Below are 15578 nucleotides of genomic sequence, written 5' to 3'. Positions count from 1 at the left end.
TGCAGGGAGCAGGGTGGGGGCAGCAGGGGCGCCGGGCTGCAGGGCGTGGGGCAGGGCGTGGGGCGGCAGGGGCGCCGGGCTGCAGGGGTGGGGGCAGGGGTGCCGTGCTGGAGGGTGTGGGGACAGGGCGTGGGGGCAGGGGCACCGTGCTGCAGGGCGTGGGGCAGGGGCACCGTGCTGCAGGGAGCAGGGTGGGGGCAGCAGGGGCGCGGGCTGCAGGGCGTGGGGGCAGGGAGTGGGGCGGCAGGGGCGGGCTGCAGGGGGCAGGGCTGTGGGGGCACAGGGCGCTGAGCCTTGGGGGCAGGGGTGCCGTGCTGGAGGGCGTGGGGACGGCGTGGGGCAGCAGGGGGCGCCGGGCTGTGGGGGGCACAGGGGGTGCTGAGCCTTGGGGGGGCAGCAGGGGGCGCCGGGCTGTGGGGGGCACAGGGGGCGCTGAGCCTTGGGGGGGCAGCAGGGGCGCCGGGCTGTGGGGGGCACAGGGTGCTGAGCCTTGGGGGCAGCAGGGGCGCCAGGCTGTGGGGGCACAGGGGCGCTGAGCCTTGGGGGGGCAGCAGGGGGCGCCAGGCTGTGGGGGGCACAGGGGGCGCTGAGCCTTGGGGGGGCAGCAGGGATGCCCTCTCTGAGCCGCTCCCCTTCTCTCCCAGGCCAGAGCCGCCAAGCCCCCGGAGGGCCCCCAGGCCGTGGGGCCGGAGGAGCGGGAGGCGCCCCCTAGGGGCCGGAGGCCCGGGCCACGGCCCCCCCTGAAGCTGGAGCAGGAGCAGGAGGAGGACGAGGAGGAGGAGGAGGAGGACGAGGAGGAAGACGAGGAGGAGGAGGACGAGGACGAGGAGGAGGAGGAAGCAGCAAAGGCTCCGGAGGGGAAGGAGGCTTCCCGGGGGATGGGGGAAGCCTGGGCCCCAGGCCCTCAGGCCAGCAGCTCACCCCAGGAAATCAGGGGGGCCCGCCAGGAGAAGGGGGGGCTCATGGTCCCAGCACCCCAACCGACAGGAGTGCCCAGATCCCCAGCACCCCAGGAAGTGGGAGGGGGCAGATCTCCGGCACCCCAGGAAGTAGGGGGGGCTGAGACCCAGGGAGTGGGGGGCCCCACATCACCAGGGCCCCAAGAAAGGGGGTCAGCCCAGGCCCTGGGGCCCCAGGAGACAGAGGGGCCCAGAGCTCCAAAGCCCCAGGAAAGGGGGGTGACCAGGCCCTCGGAACCCCAGGGAAGTGGGACAGTTGTGACTCCAGCCCCCCAGGAGAAGGGGAAGCCCAGTCTACCGGCCCCCCAGGAGAAGGGGGAGCCCAGCCTGCCAGTCCCCCAGGAGAAGGGGGAGCCCAGCCCAATGGCCCCCCAGAAGGAGGAGGAGCTGAGCCTGCCAGCCCCCCAGAAGAAGGAGGAGCCGAGCCTGCCAGCCCCCCACGAGAAGGGGAAGTCCAGCCCAACAGCCCCCCACAAGAAGGAGGAGGCCAGCCCGCCAGCCCCCCACAAGAAGGGGGAGCCCAGCCCGCCAGCCCCCCACAAGAAGGGGGAGGCCAGCCCGCCAGCCCCCCAGGCAAAGGGGGAGCCCAGCCCGCCAGCCCCCCACAAGAAGGGGGAGGCCAGCCCGCCAGCCCCCCAGGCAAAGGGGGAGCCCAGCCCGCCAGCCCCCCACAAGAAGGGGGAGGCCAGCCCGCCAGCCCCCCAGGCAAAGGGGGAGCCCAGCCCGCCAGCCCCCCACAAGAAGGGGGAGGCCAGCCCGCCAGCCCACCAGGAGAAGGGGCAGCCCAGCCCCACGGCTCCCCCGCTGGAGGATTCCCCAGAGAAGAAGGGAGTGACTGGGCTCCAGGAAGACAAGGGGGTCCCCCAGGAGGAGGCAGAGGAGCCCCCTGAGATCTCACAAGAAGGGGGGGTGGCTGCAACCGCCAGCTCCCCAGCCCCTCCCCAGCTGTCAGAAGGGGAGGCACCGATGGCCCCCCCTGGGGAGGATGAGCCCCCTCCGCCACTGCTGACCAAGGAGGCCCCCCCCAGTCAGAAAAGGCCATCGGGGACCCACCCAGCATCACCATCCCCTCCCCCCCAGCGCCGGCGGAGGGGTGGGTCCGACTCAGACTCCGACTCAGATTCCACTTCCTCCGGATCCCGCTCCAGCCGTTCCGAGTCGCCCACCAGGAAGCGCCAGGCCTCACGCTCCAGCTCCAGCAGCAGCAGAAAGGTGAGCCCCGAGCCGCCTGCCCTGCTCCCTGTGCGATCTAGAACCCCAGCCTATGCCAGAGCCATGTTCTGGAGGGCTAGACCGGTTCCAGACCCAGTCTTGGTGTTCTAGATCACTTCCCCACTAGCTCCTCCTGCCTGTGTGATCTAGAACCCCAGCCTATGCCAGAGCCATGTTCTGGAGGGCTAGACCGGTTCCAGACCCAGTCTTGGTGTTCTAGATCACTTCCCCACTAGCTCCTCCTACCTGTGTGATCTAGAACCCCCAGCCTATGCCAGAGCCATGTTCTGGAGGGCTAGACCGGTTCCAGACCCAGTCTTGGTGTTCTAGATCCCCTTCCCCTCCAGCTCCCTGTGCGATCTAGAACCTGACCCTATGCCAGAGCCATGTTCTGGAATGCTAGGCCTGTTCCAGACCCAGTCTTGGCGTTCTAGATCCCCTTCCCCTCCAGCTCCCTGTGTGATCTAGAACTCGACCCTACGCCAGAACCATGTTCTGGGGGGGCTAGGCCTGTTTCAGACCCAGTCTTGGTGTTCTAGGTTGCAGCCTCCTCTTATAGACCCAAAAGGTGCCCCATTCCTCCATGAGCTAGTTCTGGGCCCCATTCCTGCTCCCCTTCCTGGGGTGCTGGGCTCACTTCAGGTGCAGGGGGGCATTCTAGAGCCTAGCCAAGCCCCAGACCCTGCCGGGGCACCTGCCTCTCCAGGCCTCTGCTCCAGAAACCATACAGATCCTGCCTCTGGCACTGGCTATTAGTGACCATGCCAGAGAAGCTGAACATCACGGGGGGCTCCCCCCAGTAGTATCTGCATTCAGAAAGGGATCGATCCCAACCGAGACTGCTGGTGACCAGGGTGAAATGCCTGCAAACTGCAGGGAGAGTCAGGGAGGCTCAATTTGCAGCTATTCCCCCAGGGAGAGGCCAAACGGGAGTCAGAGCAGGGACAGAGGAGCAGCTGGCAGGAGCCCGTCGGAAGCAGGGAGTGTGGCACGAAGGGAGCCCAAGGCCATGGCAGAGACGCGCTCTCGGCATCGCGCCTCGCTGGCCGGCCACGGGTCAATCCCCAGCCGCTCTCGGGGGGTGACGGGGCTGAGGACGCGGTGTGATGCCCCAGGCCCAGGGCTCTGTGCTACGGAACTGGCCTCGCGCCCAGCGGGCTGGCACCTCGCTGCCGTGACGCCCGTTTCTCCTGGCAGTGCCAGGCCCGGCTAAGCTCTAGCAAAGAGCCGCGGGATCGGCCCTGAGCTGGGCCCCACAGGCTGTGGGCAGGGAAATCTGCTTTGCCAGGCAGCCCATGGATCCGTGGGCGGGGAGGGGCAGCGAGCCTGGACCCCAAGGGCTCCTAGCCCAGTGAGCGGGTCAGTGACGCGCCCCAATCCCCGCTCGCCGCGCGGCCGCCCTCGGGCCAGCTCCCGGCGCGTTAGGAGAGAGCCCAGTGCCCACCCTGGCACCCCGCACGCAGAGCCACCCCCAGCTCCAAGGGCTCCAGGCACTGGGAGAAAGGCCAGAGCCGGCCGGGGACAGGGACTGGGGCACCCGGGCCGGGGGCTCAGGAACATGCAGCAGGTTTCCAGCAGGCAGGATTTCCGTTAACCCGTGGAACTCACTGCCGGGGGTGGGCTGAGGCCAGCAGTCGAAGGGGGTTTGACACACAACGAGCCACGTTCCTGGAGGCCGGGTCCAGCGACGGCTATTGGCGCCGGGTGGCCCCAGAGCTCGGGGTGCCAGGAGCTGGCTGGCTCGCTGGATTGCCCTCCTCTGGCCAGTCGGATGCAGTCTGCTGGGCAAGAGGGGTCCAGTTCTTAGGTTCCAGGGCCTGTGATGTTCTAGACCCTGTGGACCCCCCCACCTGCTCCCAATTCTGTTCAGACCCCATCCCTGGTTCCAGATCCAGCTGGCAGTTCTAGATCCTGACCAAGTCCTCGAGCCCCAAGGAGCCTCCGGTCGATACTCTAGATCCGGCTCTAGGTCGCCTCCCCCCATTCCAGATCTCACCTGGGGCGATGCCTCACTAAAGCTCTGTCTGTTTCTCTGGATGCCCCAGTCGCGCAGCCCTGACGCCTCGCGGGCCGGCCCCAGCTCCCCACACACCAAAGAGCCCTCCCCAGCAGGACAGCAGGAGGCGCCGGAGAGTCCCATGGCAGAGGGCAGGCCGGCCCCCCAGAGACGCCCCAGCCACGGGCACCGGCACAGCCCGTTGTTGCAGCAGGTATGAGACAGGGGCATGGGGCCTTTTCCTCGGGGGGCACTGGCCCCGATCCGGCCCCAGGGCCAGAGAGGGAACAGGCTGGGGGGCGGGAATGGGTCCCCTCTAACACAGGCCCCTCGTCTGCCTCTCCCCACAGGGCGGCTCAGAGACCCCGGGGGGCCCAGCCAGGGCAGAGCCCACAGGGGACCCGCCGCGCCAGGCAGAGCAGAGGCAGCGTGTGAGGTAAGTGTCCAGAGGCTGGGAGCGGGGCAGGCTCGGACACCTGGGTCCCTGAGCCGGGGGGGGCAGGGATGGGACATCGGGGGAGGGGCAGGCTCGGACACCTGGGTCCCTGAGCTGGGGGGGGGGCAGGGATGGGACATCGGGGGAGGGGCAGGCTCGGACACCTGGGTCCTTGAGCGGGGGCGGGGGGGGCAGGCTCGGACACCTGGGTCCCTGAGCCGAGTGGGAGGGGGGGCTGTGTGGCAGGGGCGGCTCTAGAAATCGGGCTGCCCCAAGCAGCGCGGAGCGCTGCGCCGCCCTTCCCCGGTCCCGTGGCGGGTCCCCTCTTCCCGCGGCTCCGGTGGAGCTCCCCCCGGCATGCCTGCGGCAGGTCCACCGGAGCCCGGGACGAGCGGGCCTGCCGCAGTCATGCCTGCGGCGGGTCCCCTCTTCCCGCGGCTCCGGTGGAGCTCCCCCCGGCATGCCTGCGGCGGGTCCCCTCTTCCCGCGGCTCCGGTTGAGCTCCCGCAGGCATGACTGCGGCGGGTCCCGGCTTCCCGCGGCTCGGTTGAGCTCCCGCAGGCATGACTGCGGCAGGTCCGCCGTCCCGCGGCTCCGGTGGACCTGCCGCAGGCATGCCGGCGGGAGCTCCACCGGAGCCAAATGCCGCCTCCCCCGGAAACGGCCGCCCCAAGCGCCTGCTTGGCGCGCTGGGGTCTAGAGCCGCCCCTGCTGTGTGGGCTGGCAGTGGTGGTTAGGGCTGTGAGCTGGGACGGGGGAGGGGTGAGCGAGAGGCTGCAGGGGCGGGGCTGTGAGCGAGGGGGGCCGCGTCCGTGGGGGCTGGGGGCTCTGGGCCGGGGATGGGCGGCTGCGGGGCGGGCTCTGGGCCGGGAGATGGGGGTGGGGGCTCTGGGCCGGGGATGGGGGCTGCAGGGGCGGGCTCTGGGCCGGGGAGATGGGGTCGGGGGCTCTGGGCCGGGGGATGGGGGCTGGGGGCGGGGCTCTGGGCCAGGGGAGATGGGGGTCAGGGGGGCTCTGGGCCAGGGGATGGGGGCTGCAGGGGGCGGGGCTCTGGGCCGGGGGGAGATGGGGCGGGGCTTTGGGCCGGGGATGGGGGCTGCAGGGGGGGGCTCTGGGCCGGGGAGATGGGGCAGGGGGCTCTGGGCCGGGGGAGATGGGGGCTGCAGGGGCGGGGCTCTGGGCAGGGAGATGGGGGCTAGGGGCTCTGGGCCGGGGGGATGGGGGCTGCAGGGGCGGGGCTCTGGGCTGGGGGAGATGGGGGTAGGGGGCTCTGGGCCGGGGGGGATGGGGGCTGCGGGGTGCGGGGCTCTGGGCCGGGGGGGAGATGGGGGGTCGGGGGGTTTTGGGCCGGGGGGGGATGGGGGCTGCGGGGGGCGGGGCTCTGGGCCGCTGGGGTTGGGGCGGGGCCGGCTCTACAGATTCCGCCGCCCCGAGCCGTCCTGCGCGGGAGGCGCCCGAGCCCCGGGCTCGACCCGTGGGCTCCGCTGGCGGCGCGCTCGGCCGGGCTCCCGCCGGCCCGATCTGCCGCCCCACGCGCGGGCTTGTCGCGCTGCGCTCTGGAGTCGGCCCTGATGCGGGGGCGGGGCTGTGAGCCGGGTGGGGGCTGCGGGGCGGGGCTGCGGCCGGGGATTGGGGGCTGCAGGGGCGGGGCTGCGGCCGGGGTTGGGGGCTGCGGGGGCGGGGCTGTGAGCCGGGTGGGGCATGGGGGACTGCGGCCGGGGATTGGGGCTGCGGGGCGGCAGGGGGCCGGGGCTGGGGAGGCAGGGGCTGGGGATGGGGGCTGGTGGGGCATGGGGCTGCGGCCGAGGGGGATGGGGTGCTGCAGGGGCGGGACTGTGAGCCGGGTGGGGATGGGGTGCTGGGGCGGGGCTGTGAGCCGGGTGGGGATGGGGAGCTGCGGGGGAGGCTGCGGCCGGGGATGGAGGGCTGCAGGGGCGGGGCTGTGAGCCGGGTGGGGATGGGGGCTGCAGGGGCGGGGCTGTGAGCCGAGTGGGGATGGGGCCTGCAGGGGCGGGGCTGCGGTCGGGGGATGGGGCTGCAGGGGCGGGGCTGCGGAGGGGGATGGGGGCTGGGGCGGGGCAGGGCTGGGGGGATGGGGGCTGCAGGGGGCGGGGCTGTGAGCCGGGTGGGGATGGGGGGCTGGGGGGGGCTGCAGCCGGGGGATGGGGGCTGCAGGGGCAGGGCTGCGGCCGGGGATGGGGCTGCGGGGGGCCAGAGCCGGGTGGGGATGGGGGGACTGCGGCCGGGGATGGGGGCTGGTGGGGCCAGGCTGGGGATGGGGCTGCGGCTGGGGGGATGGGGGCTGCAGGGGAGGGCTGCGGCCGGGGGATGGGGGCTGCAGGGGCAGGGCTGCGGCCGGGGGAATGGGGGCTGCAGGGGCAGGGCTGCGGGGATGGGGGCTGCGGCGGGGGATGGGGGCTGCGGGGCTGGGGGGGGGGGCGGGGCTGCGGCCGGGGATGGGGGCTGCAGGGGCGGGGCTGCGGCGGGGGATGGGGGCTGCGGGGCGGGGCTGCGGCCGGGGATGGGGGCTGCGGGGGCGGGGCTGCGGCCGGGGGCTGCGGCGGCCCGCCCCGCGCGGGCTGCTGGGTAGCGGTAAAATGGCCGCCCCGCCCGCTCGCCGCCCGCCGCTGCCCCGGCCCGGTCCGCAGCCCTGAGCCGCCATCGCCGCCGCCGCCGCCATGCCGGGCCGCGGGCCTGGTGAGACCCGCCCCCTTGCCGGCTCCGGCCGGCGCCCCCCCATTCATCCCTCCCCGCCGGGGCTGGGCGGTGCCCGGCTGGGCTTGGGGGCGCTGGGGTGCAGGGGCTGGGGATGATGGTGTGGGGAAGGGGCTGGTGTTCTGGGGCAGGGAGAGCTGGGGTGCAGGAGCTGGGGGTGATGGTGTGGGGGTGAAGGGGTGGGGTTCTGGGGTGCAGGGGCTGGGGGGATGATGGTGTGGGGGTGAAGGGGGCTGGGGTTCTGGGGTGCAGGGGCTGGGGTGCAGGGGCTGGGGATGATGGTGTGGGGGAAGGGGCTGGGGTTCTGGGGGTGGGGAGAGCTGGGGTGCAGGGGCTGGGGTGATGGTGTGGGGTGCAGGGCTGGGGTTCTGGGGTGCAGGGGCTGGGGTGATGGTGTGGGGTGAAGGGGCTGGGGTTCTGGGGTGCAGGGGCTGGGGTGCAGGAGCTGGGGGTGATGGTGTGGGGTGAAGGGCTGCAGTTCTGGGGGTGGGGAGAGCTGGGGGTGCAGGGGCTGGGGGTGATGGTTTGGGGAAGGGGCTGGGGTTCTGGGGGTGGGAGAGCTGGGGTGCAGGGGCTGGGGGTGATGGTGTGGGGAAGGGGGCTGGGGTGCAGGGGCTGGGAGGTGATGGTGTGGGGTGAAGGGGCTGGGGTTCTGGGGGTGGGGAGAGCTGGGGTGCAGGGGCTGGGGCGGTGATGGTGTGGGGTGAAGGGGTGGGGAGATCTGGGGTGCAGGGGCTGGGGTTCTGGGGTGCAGGGGTTGGGGTGCAGGAGCTGGGGGTGATGGTGTGGGGTGAAGGGGCTCGGGTTCTGGGGGGGTGGGGAGAGCTGGGGGTGCAGGGGCTGGGGGTGATTGTGTGGGGGTGAAGGGGGCTGTGGTTCTGGGGGGTGGGAGAGCTGGGGTGATGGTGTGGGTGAAGGGGCTGGGGTTCTGGGGAATGGGGAGAGCTGGGGTGCAGGGCTGGGGTGATGGTGTGGGGGTGAAGGGGCTGGCGTTCTGGGGTGCAGGAGCTGGGGTGATGGTGTGGGGGAAGGGGTTCTGTGGGGCGGGAGTGCTGGGGTGAAGAATATGGGGGTGAAGGCATATAGGGCGCCCACCCCCCAGTAACCCCCCATTTCCTCCCAGTAGCCAGGAGGAGAAGGAGGAGGTGCCTATGGAGTACGAGCCCCCCCAGGCTGGCGCTAGCCCCCCGGCCGGCCCCCCCACTCAGCCCCCCGGCCCCGACGAGCACCCCGACGGGGGGCCCGAGGACGAGGAGAGGAAAGAGGTAGCATGGCGGGGGCCCCCTGTGGTGTGGTGGGCAGGTGGGGGTCCTGGGGGGGGTAGCTCAGCCAGCATGGGGCAGGGCCTGGGTTGGGGGGCGCCAATGGGGAGGACTTTGCTGGCAAAACCAGGGTGAGGGAGGGGTCTGCCCCCTTTCCAAGGCATTTGGGGGGGTCTCCCCCACTTCCAGAGTTGCTCACAGTGGAGGAGACGGGGGGGCATGTGCTCTCCTGGGCACCCCTAGCCACAGGAGGGTTTCGGGAACCCCCGCCAGAGCCAGCCAAGCCTCCCCCTGGCCCCCCGCTAGCTGTAATTTGGGGGCGCAGGGCCTGGGGTGCGGGAGGGGAGAGGGGTTGGTTCTGCACAATGTCGCCTTGTCATGAGGTTCATCTCTCCCGAGCTCCGCCCTGATCCTCGGTGCCCCCCCCCGCCCCGGCTGGGGCACCCCCTCTCCCAGAGCCGCCTCCGGGGACAGGCAGGCCCCCCCGCGGCCCCCCCAATCCCCCGTTGACCTTCTCCTCTGGACTCCTCTGTTCTGATCCACGTTTTTAAAGAGCATCCGGCCCAGCGGGCACACGCGCCAGAGAGATGCGGAGAGAGAGACAGAGAGCGGGCGGGGGGAGGGGAGCATGAACCCTGGCGTCCGGGCAGTTCAAGCTCCCAGCTGCGTGGAGCCCCTGCTTCTGCGCAGCTCCGCTGGGGCATAGCGTCTGCGTGTGGGGCCGGGGCATCTGCTGCTCATGGACCTTGGCCCCTGGGGTCTCCAGGCTGATGGGACGGTCCGAGGACCTGGGGGTCATCTCCAGGCCCCCCAGGTCACTGATAGCCCCGGGGGTCTCCAGGCTGGTGGATTCACTGCAAACCCCTCTGGTACCGAGCTGCGCCCCCCAAGCGTCTGCGCTGCCAGGAGCCTCCGCTGCTCCTGGGGCTCGCTCCAAGGACCTCCGGCCCCCCGGGCGTCTCCTCCGGCCCCCCGGGCGTCTCCTCCGCTGCTCCTGGGGCTCGCTCCAAGGACCTCCGGCCCCCCGGGCGTCTCCTCCGGCCCCCCCGGGCGTCTCCTCCGGCCCCCGGGCGTCTCCTCCGCTGCTCCTGGGGCTCGCTCCAAGGACCTCCGGCCCCCCGGGCATCTCCTCCAGCCCCTGGGGCCTCCGCTGCTCCTGGGACTCGCTCCAAGGACCTCCGCCCCCCGGGCGTCTCCTCCGGCCTCCGCTGCTCCAAGGACCTCCGGCCCCCCGGGCGTCTCCTCCGGCCCCCGGGGCCTCCGCTGCTCCTGGGGCTCGCTCCAAGGACCTCCGGCCCCCCGGGCGTCACCTCCGCTGCTCCTGGGGCTCGCTCCAAGGACCTCCGGCCCCCCGGGCATCTCCTCCGGCCCCCGGGGCCTCCGCTGCTCCTGGGACTCGCTCCAAGGACCTCCGGCCCCCGGGCGTCTCCTCCGCTGCTCCTGGGGCTCACTCCAAAGACCTCCGGCCCCCCGGGCATCTCCTCCAGCCCCTGGGGCCTCCGCTGCTCCTGGGACTCGCTCCAAGGACCTCCGGCCCCCGGGGCCTCCGCTGCTCCTGGGGCTCGCTCCAAAGACCTCCGGCCCCCCGGGCATCTCCTCCAGCCCCCGGGGCCTCCGCTGCTCCTGGGACTCGCTCCAAAGACCTCCGGCCCCCGGGCGTCTCCTCCGCTGCTCCTGGGGCTCGCTCCAAGGACCTCTGGCCCCTGGGTGTTTCCTCTAACACCCAGGGCAGAACTCAGCTGTTCAGGGGATGAGCTCTGAAGACCTTCATCTCCTGGGGTTCCCTGCAACTCTCACGAGTCATTCCAAGGATCTCCAGCCCCTGGGGTCTCCGTTGCTCTCAGACCATGCCAAGACCTCCGGCCCCCAGGCCTCTCCTCCAGCTCTGGGAGTCTCCATTGCTCTCAGGACGTCCGGGCCCCGCAGTCTCCGCTGCTCTTGGGACTTGCTCCAAGGACCTCCAGCCCCTGGGTTCTCCTCCACCCCGGGGGTCTCCACCCCCTCAGGACTTGGTCCAAGGACCTCCAGCCCCTGGGTTCTCCTCCACCCCGGGGGTCTCCGTTGCTCTCAGGACTTGCTCCAAGGACCTCCAGCCCCTGGGTTCTCCTCCACCCCGGGGGTCTCCGTTGCTCTCAGGACTTGCTCCAAGGACCTCCAGCCCCTGGGTTCTCCTCCACCCCGGGGGTCTCCGTTGCTCTCAGGACTTGCTCCAAGGACCTCCAGCCCCGGGTGCCCGCTCTCTTGGGACTCTCCACCCAGCCCCCCGCCGGCGGGCGGCTCCCACCTTTGCCCTGTCTCCTCCGGGATGCCAGCCAGCGCTAGGTTCCTCCGCCACCACCACCTTGTCTCTTGCCGCCCCGCCCCGCCCCTCCACACCTGGGAGGGTGCATTGCGATTGGACCGGCCGTTGCCTAGCTACCCTGGGCACTGCGGTGCGATTGGCCGACGAAGGACGCCCCAGGTGTGAGATGGTACCTGGCGCCTCTGGCAGCACCTTTATTTCTTCTTGTCTCTTTGGTTTCCTTATGTTCTTTAAAGACAAAGCAGGTTTTTGGTTAAACTCTGTGCGGAGTTTTTGGGGGGAGGGGCCCAGCCTGCAAGGGGTTAATGGATCTGTGGGGCAGCAGGGTTCCCAGCTCCCTCTTCGGGGTTTGAGCTTTGGGGGCAGCGTGGGGCCTGGAGGTCAGGGGGGCAGAGTTGGGTCACGCGGCTCACAGAGAGTAGGGTGCAGCCAGCAGCTTGTGGGATTGGGGTCATGGGAGGCAGTGTGGGGCGGGTGGGGGGCAGTGAGGGGATCGGGGTCATGGGGGCAGTGTGTGGGGCTGGCAGGGGCAATGGGGATCGGGGTCGTGGGGGCAGTGTGGGGCTGGTGGGGGCAATGGGGATCAGGGTCGTGGGGGCAGTGTGTGGGGCTGGCAGGGGCAATGGGGATCGGGGTCATGGGGGCAGTGTGTGGGGCTGGCGGGGGGCAGTGGGGATCGGGGTTGGGGCAGTGTGTGGGGCTGGCAGGGGGCAATGGGGATCGGGTCATGGGGGCAGTGTGTGGGGCTGGCGGGGGCAGTGGGGATCGGGGTTGGGGGTATTGGGGTGGTGGGAGCAGTGTGTGGGGCTGGCGGGGGCATTGGGGGCTGGCGGAGGGCAGTGGGGATGGGGGCAGTGTGGGGGCTGGCAGGGGCAGTGGGGATCAGGGTTGTGGGGGCAGTGTGGGGCTGGCGGGGGGCAGTGGGGGGATTGGGGTCATGGGGGCAGTGTGTGGGGCTGGCAGTGGGGTAGACCCCCTTTCCCAGGACTCTGAGCCCTAGCCGTGCCCTGTTGCTGGGGGGGGAGGGTGCCCCGTTATTCCTGGACTGTCTGAGAACCCCCCATCTCCCAGCCCCTTGGCCCCATCCGAGCCGCTTGCGCCCCCCACCCCAGCGGGTCTGGGGGCCGCTGCCCCACGGAGAGGTGCTGACCGGCCCCCTTCCCCTATGTGGGGCTCTCTCCCCTCCTCCGTCTCGTTCCCTCCTCCCCTCTCTCCGCAGGCCACGGCGCAGCACAAGGCCTTCAAGAGGAAGATCTCCGTCGTGTGTAAGTGCCCCGGGCCCCGCGCCCCGGCCCCGGGCCCGCCCCGGGCCCGGGCCCGCGCCCCGGGCCCGGGCCCCGCGCCCCGGGCCCCGGGCCCCGCGCCCGCGCCCCGGCCTCGCCGCCGCGCCCGGCCCCGCCTCGCGCCCCGGGCCCCCGCCACGCCCCCCCCGGGCATGGGGGTGGTGCACTGGGTCCCTGCCCTATGCTCTGATTGGCTGTAGGGTTGTGTGTGTGGAGGGAGGAATAAGGGGTGGCCCTTCTGGGGGTCTCCATCCTGTGCTCTGATTGGCTGGCAGGGGTGGGTGTGGCCCGGGGTGGGGTGGGGCAGTGGCCCCATGCTGTGCTCTGATTGGCTGGCAGGGGTGGGTGTGGCCGGGGTGGGGTAGTGGCCCCATGCTGTGCTCTGATTGGCTGTTGGGTTGCAGCAGCGGCCAAGGGGGCAGCGGCAGGGAACAGTGACACGGAGGGCGGCCAGTCGGGGGGGCGCAAGCGGCGCTGGGGGTCCAGCACGGCTGCCACCCAGAAGAAGCCGTCCATCAGCATCACCACCGAGTCGCTTAAGGTATGTGGGGCCCCGCCCCGGAGCCCTGGGTCCCGGTCCCTTCCCCTCCCCCGGACGCCTGGGTCCCATTGCTCTCCCGCTGCCCGCAGAGCCTGATCCCCGAGATGAAGCCGGCGGCGGGGCAGGAGGCGGTGGTGGATCTGCACGCCGACGACTCCCGCCTTTCAGAGGACGAGGCAGAGCGGCACGGGGAGCCGCCGGCCCACGAGAAGGGGCTGAAGATCTGCCGGACCGTCACGCAGGTACGGGGGAGCCCCAGAGCCCTGCTCTGCCGGGGGCCCGGCCGCCGGGGGCCCCTTCCCCACGTGTTCTCTCTCCTGCGGCAGGTGGTGCCAGCCGAGGGGCAGGAGAACGGGCAGGGCGAGGAGGAGGAGGAGGAGAAGGAGCCGGAGGAGGAGCAGCCTGAGGCCCCTCCGGTCACAGCAGAGTTGCCGTTGCCCCCACCTGTGGAGCACGAAGTCAAGAAAGGTCGGGACTGGGCTGGGGGGCAGAGGTGGGGGGCAAGGTTGGGCGGACCTGGGGCAGTGGGGGTGGCTGGGGGAGCCTGGAATGGGGGTCGAGGCCAGGATGAGCTCTGGGCAGTGGGGGGGGCTGGGGGTGCCTGGAGTGTGAGGCAAGGCCAGGCTGGGAGACCACGGGTGCCTGGACTGGGGGGCAGCCTGTGGGGCGGGGAGCAGGACCATGGGAGTGAGTGGGGCGGGGTGGATCAGGAGTCGGGGCCCCCCCATGGCTGTCTTACCCTCTCTGTCCCCTGCAGTGACGCTCAGCGACACCCTGACGCGCCGCTCCATCAGCCAGCAGCGCTGGGCGTCTCCATCACCATCGATGACCCCGTGCGCACGGCCCAGCTGCCGTCGCCCCGCGCCAAGCCCAGCCCCATCGTGCACATCTGCAACCTGGTGAGTGGGGCTGATCCCGGCCGGGCCTGGTCCCCACCGCGCGGCGGGCCTGGGTCTCCCCGCGGCCGGGCCTGGGTCTTCCCGCGCGGCCGGGCCTGGGTCTTCCCGCGCGCGGGCCTGGGTCTCCCCGCGCGGCCGGGCCTGGGTCTTTCTCCCCGCACGCGCCGGGCCTGGGTCTTCCCGCCTGCTCGGAGGGGGAGCCCTGCTCTGTTGGCCGCGGCCTGGCACCTTCCCCCGCTCAGCTCGCCCCTCCCCCGCAGGTGCGGCCCTTCACGCTGGGCCAGTTGAAGGAGCTGCTGGGCCGGACGGGGACGCTGGTGGAAGAAGCCTTCTGGATCGACAAGATCAAATCGCACTGTTACGTCACGGTGAGTGGCCCCCGCCCGGCCCCCCGCCCCGCCGCGGGCCGGCCCCGCCCCTGCTGCAGCTCTCTCTCTCCCCGCAGTACTCCACGCTGGAGGAGGCAGTGCTGACCCGCAACGCCCTGCACGGGGTGAAATGGCCCCAGTCCAACCCCAAGTTCCTGTGCGCCGACTTCGCCGAGCAGGACGAGGTACCGGGGGGGGGCACTACGCCCGCTCGGATCCCTTCCCCCCAGCTGGATTACTCTGGGGGGCTCTGTCGGGGGAGGAGTTTGTGGGAAGTCGTTGTGGGGGCTGGGGGGACCAGAGAGAGTTGGGGCACTGAGGATTTTGGGGGGACTGGGGGGAGTTTGGGGGGACCAGAGTGAGTCAGGGCACTGAGGATTTTGGGGCCCTGGGGGGAGTTTGGGGGGACCAGAGTGAGTCAGGGCACTGAGGATTTTGGGGCTGGGGAGTTTTGGGGGACCACCCCTCTCTCGCACTGAGGAGTGGGGGCTCTGGGAGTTTGGGGCTCCAGAGTGAGTCAGGGCACTCACCCCCTCTCTCGCAGTTCGTGCAGGAGTGGGGGGCACCCTGGGGAGTGGGGGCTCCCGGCCCGGCACTCACCCCCTCTCTCGCAGTTCGTGCAGGAGTGGGGGGCTCCCTGGGGAGTGGGGGCTCCCGGCCCGGCACTCACCCCCTCTCTCGCAGTTCGTGCAGGAGTGGGGGGCTCCCTGGGGAGTGGGGGCTCCCGGCCCGGCACTCACCCCCTCTCTCGCAGTTCGTGCAGGAGTGGGGGGCCCCCGGCCCGGCACTCACCCCCTCTCTCGCAGTTCGTGCAGGAGTGGGGGCTCCTGGGAGTGGGGCTGCCCGCACTCACCCCTCTCGCAGTTCGTGCAGGAGTGGGGCTCCTGGGGAGAACTGGGGGCTGCCGGCCCGGCACTGACCCCTCTCGCAGTTCGTGCAGGAGTGAGGGGCCCCGGCCCGGCACTCACCCCCTCTCGCAGTTCTGCAGGAGTGGGGGCACCCAGGTGAGCGTGGGGCTTGCCCTGCACTCACCTCTCTCGCAGTTCGTGCAGGAGTGGGGGGCTCCCTGGGGAGTGGGGGCTCCCGGCCCGGCACTCACCCCCTCTCTCGCAGTTCGTGCAGAAGCAGGCGGAGCGGGCGGCCCGGGCGCGGGAGCGGGAGCGGCGCCGCAAGGAGCTGGAGGAGGAGGAGCTGCGCCAGCGGGAGCGGAGCCGCCAGGCCGAGCGGGACAAGCGACGGGAGCACAGCCGGGAGCGGGGAGCTGGGGGCGCCCCAGGGGGGGCAGGCAGCGCCGAGCGGGGGGGCCGGGAGCGCCGCGAGGCCAAGAGGCACAGCCGGAGCCGGAGCCGCAGCACCCCGGTGAGGGACCGCGGGGGGCGCCGCTGAGCCTCCGTTGGGCAGCTGTGGGGGAGGCGGGCCCAGCCCCCCATGGGGCCCCCCCGGGCTCTGCCGGGGGCTGCTGGGTTATTGAGTTGGATAATTCTGCTGCCCCCTGGGGCAGATCCCCCCGAACCCCGTTAATTTGTATTTTATTTTGGGACAAATGTTTTTTTATTCTGCTGTCGCTGGCAATCGAGAGGAATAAAAGCCGGAGTTAGTTTCATA

At 71.7% G+C, this 15578-nt stretch overlaps 2 protein-coding genes across 2 annotated transcripts in view; both read left to right on the top strand.

Annotated features, from left to right (window-relative positions):
- Positions 1-15578, top strand: part of ACIN1 (apoptotic chromatin condensation inducer 1) — a 26270-nt gene extending 10692 nt beyond the window's left edge. Inside the window, 14 exon segments of the mRNA XM_039498753.1 lie at positions 645-2171; positions 4217-4381; positions 4518-4603; positions 8442-8583; positions 12102-12147; positions 12570-12706; positions 12796-12948; positions 13033-13174; positions 13464-13508; positions 13511-13605; positions 13866-13973; positions 14051-14158; positions 14518-14528; positions 15017-15578. Coding sequence (XP_039354687.1) covers positions 645-2171; positions 4217-4381; positions 4518-4603; positions 8442-8583; positions 12102-12147; positions 12570-12706; positions 12796-12948; positions 13033-13174; positions 13464-13508; positions 13511-13605; positions 13866-13973; positions 14051-14158; positions 14518-14528; positions 15017-15359 — 3108 coding nt within the window. The 3' untranslated portion in view covers positions 15360-15578.
- On the top strand, positions 9288-11348 carry LOC120380527 (splicing factor 3A subunit 2-like). Its single transcript, XM_039498301.1, has 2 exons — positions 9288-9760; positions 9807-11348. The coding sequence occupies exons 1-2, from the start codon at positions 9320-9322 to the stop codon at positions 10332-10334; spliced, it is 969 nt and encodes a 322-aa protein (XP_039354235.1). The 5' UTR covers positions 9288-9319; the 3' UTR covers positions 10335-11348.

Source organism: Mauremys reevesii, linkage group 13 (assembly GCF_016161935.1).
Source record: "Mauremys reevesii isolate NIE-2019 linkage group 13, ASM1616193v1, whole genome shotgun sequence".
Classification (NCBI taxonomy): Eukaryota; Metazoa; Chordata; order Testudines; family Geoemydidae; genus Mauremys; species Mauremys reevesii.
The sequence above is the reverse complement of the archived record's forward strand: the minus strand, read 5'-3'. Positions and strand labels throughout refer to the sequence as shown.